At 36.6% G+C, this 1,745-nt stretch overlaps 1 gene segment (V, D, J or C); it reads right to left on the reverse strand.

Moving 5' to 3' along the window:
* Nucleotides 1-600: 600 nt before the first annotated feature.
* LOC116380705 (immunoglobulin heavy variable 1-3-like) lies at nt 601-1,173 on the reverse strand (the record flags this gene model as incomplete). The annotated part of the segment is given in 2 exon segments: nt 601-971; nt 1,071-1,173. Coding segments are annotated over 2 exon segments (420 nt in total), but the record flags the coding sequence as incomplete, so codon positions are not given.
* Nucleotides 1,174-1,745: the final 572 nt, after the last annotated feature.

The following is a 1,745-nucleotide window of genomic DNA, read 5'->3' on the forward strand; positions in this document are numbered from 1 at the left end:
CTCCTCCTCACAGGGAGGAGACAACTGGATTATTTAATGAATGAGTCAGTCCTCCAAGTCAGCTGTTTTCATGTCTGTCTGACATGGTTTATCATCAGTAACACTACATCCATAATCATTCTAATCATACGAAAATGTAAATTTTACTTCAGTGATCTGCCCCATTAACATATAAGGTTTATTTAAATGTGTTAATTTATCTTGGTATCAAGGTTTCTAACCCGTCACTTTGAGCATAATGAGCAGCACATAAGAACTTCTACAATAATATTAATAATCTACAGTTTTAGTCTGATCACCAACATCCACTGGCATCTATGAAAAGTGCTTCATTATCATCTCACTGTGATTTACAATTTACCAATGTTGTGAACATATTTCTGTTTGTGGACATTTAACTTTTCTAATTATGTTTTGATCCACTTCGCTTTAACAAATGAGAGAACTCCATTCTTTCTATAACTGTGAGTGCTGTAACATCATGAGGAGAATAAATATTTACTTATGAGTTTACAGTAAAATATGTATAGATCTCTAATGTGAATATATATCAAAGTACTTTTACAGGTGGTGAGAAAATGTATTTTTTATTAAGTTCACTTTGCTGTTAGTTGTCAGTGGATGTTTTTGTGCAGCTGCTCCACTGTCTTCAGTCACTGTGTCTTCTCGAGCACAGAAGTAAACAGCAGAATCTTCTGCTCTCAGGCTCGTGACCTCGAGGTACTGAGTGCTGCTGGGCTCATCTTCAGTCATGATGAAACGGCTCTGAAAGGAGCTGCCATAGCTAGCAGAGTTGCTGCCTGTGTTCATCCTCCCAATCCACTCCAGAGCATTCCCTGGCCTCTGTCGTATCCAGTGAATGTTGTAGCTTGTCATGCTATAACCAGATATGATACATGACATCTTCACTGTCTCTCCAGGTCTTTTCACCTCAGAGGGAGACTGGTCCAGTTTGATCTCACTCCAAACTCCTGTAAGTAAAGACATTGTGATCATCATCCATCACACGTACAGTATATATCACAGGTCAGACATTTACAAAAGCAGTGAAGCTGATTTGTTTCTCTCACCTTGAATAGTAACTACAAAAAATAAAGTCCAAATTATTGTATTTTCCATTCTGGGATAAATACTGTAGTTCAGATTATTTCTTGTCTGAGTGTTTCAGAAATGTATAAAACTGTCACGGTGTTCTGCCACAAGTTGCTGATGTTTTTATAAGAGAGGAAGAGTTTGCATAGACCTCCCACTACAGTTTGAAGAGGGAACATGTGACACTGATCCCTCTCCATAGAGAATCTCTACAACATCAGAGGACTGTAAACTATAAGTTTGATATCAAAGTCACTAATTTATGCACTGATGGAAAAAAATGGCAAATAACAAGTTTTTTTTGGCCAAATTACAAATCGAAATTCTATTTGTGAAGACATATAAGTTATAGTGACGTTATAAGACTTTATTTTCTATTCCATTGCATGGAAACAGGAACAATTTTGTTGCCGTTTTTTTTTTTTTCACATAAATTAATAAAACAAATTGTTATATATGTGAAAATCAAGCTTGTCTTTGTCTCTTCTATACTGATGTTGGCTGCAGTGGAAGTCAAATGAGACTTAAACTTTCATTGTTATGAACTCATCAGAGTGCTGCTTTATCACAGTAATGTTCACATTTGTGTGTGAGTAAGTCACATGGTTGCTGGTTATTGTGCAGGTCTGTTGGTGGTTTGTATCACTGTGGGC

Source organism: Anarrhichthys ocellatus, unplaced genomic scaffold (assembly GCF_004355925.1).
Source record: "Anarrhichthys ocellatus isolate YVR2014 unplaced genomic scaffold, GSC_Weel_1.0 scaffold8460, whole genome shotgun sequence".
Lineage (NCBI taxonomy): Eukaryota > Metazoa > Chordata > Actinopteri > Perciformes > Anarhichadidae > Anarrhichthys > Anarrhichthys ocellatus.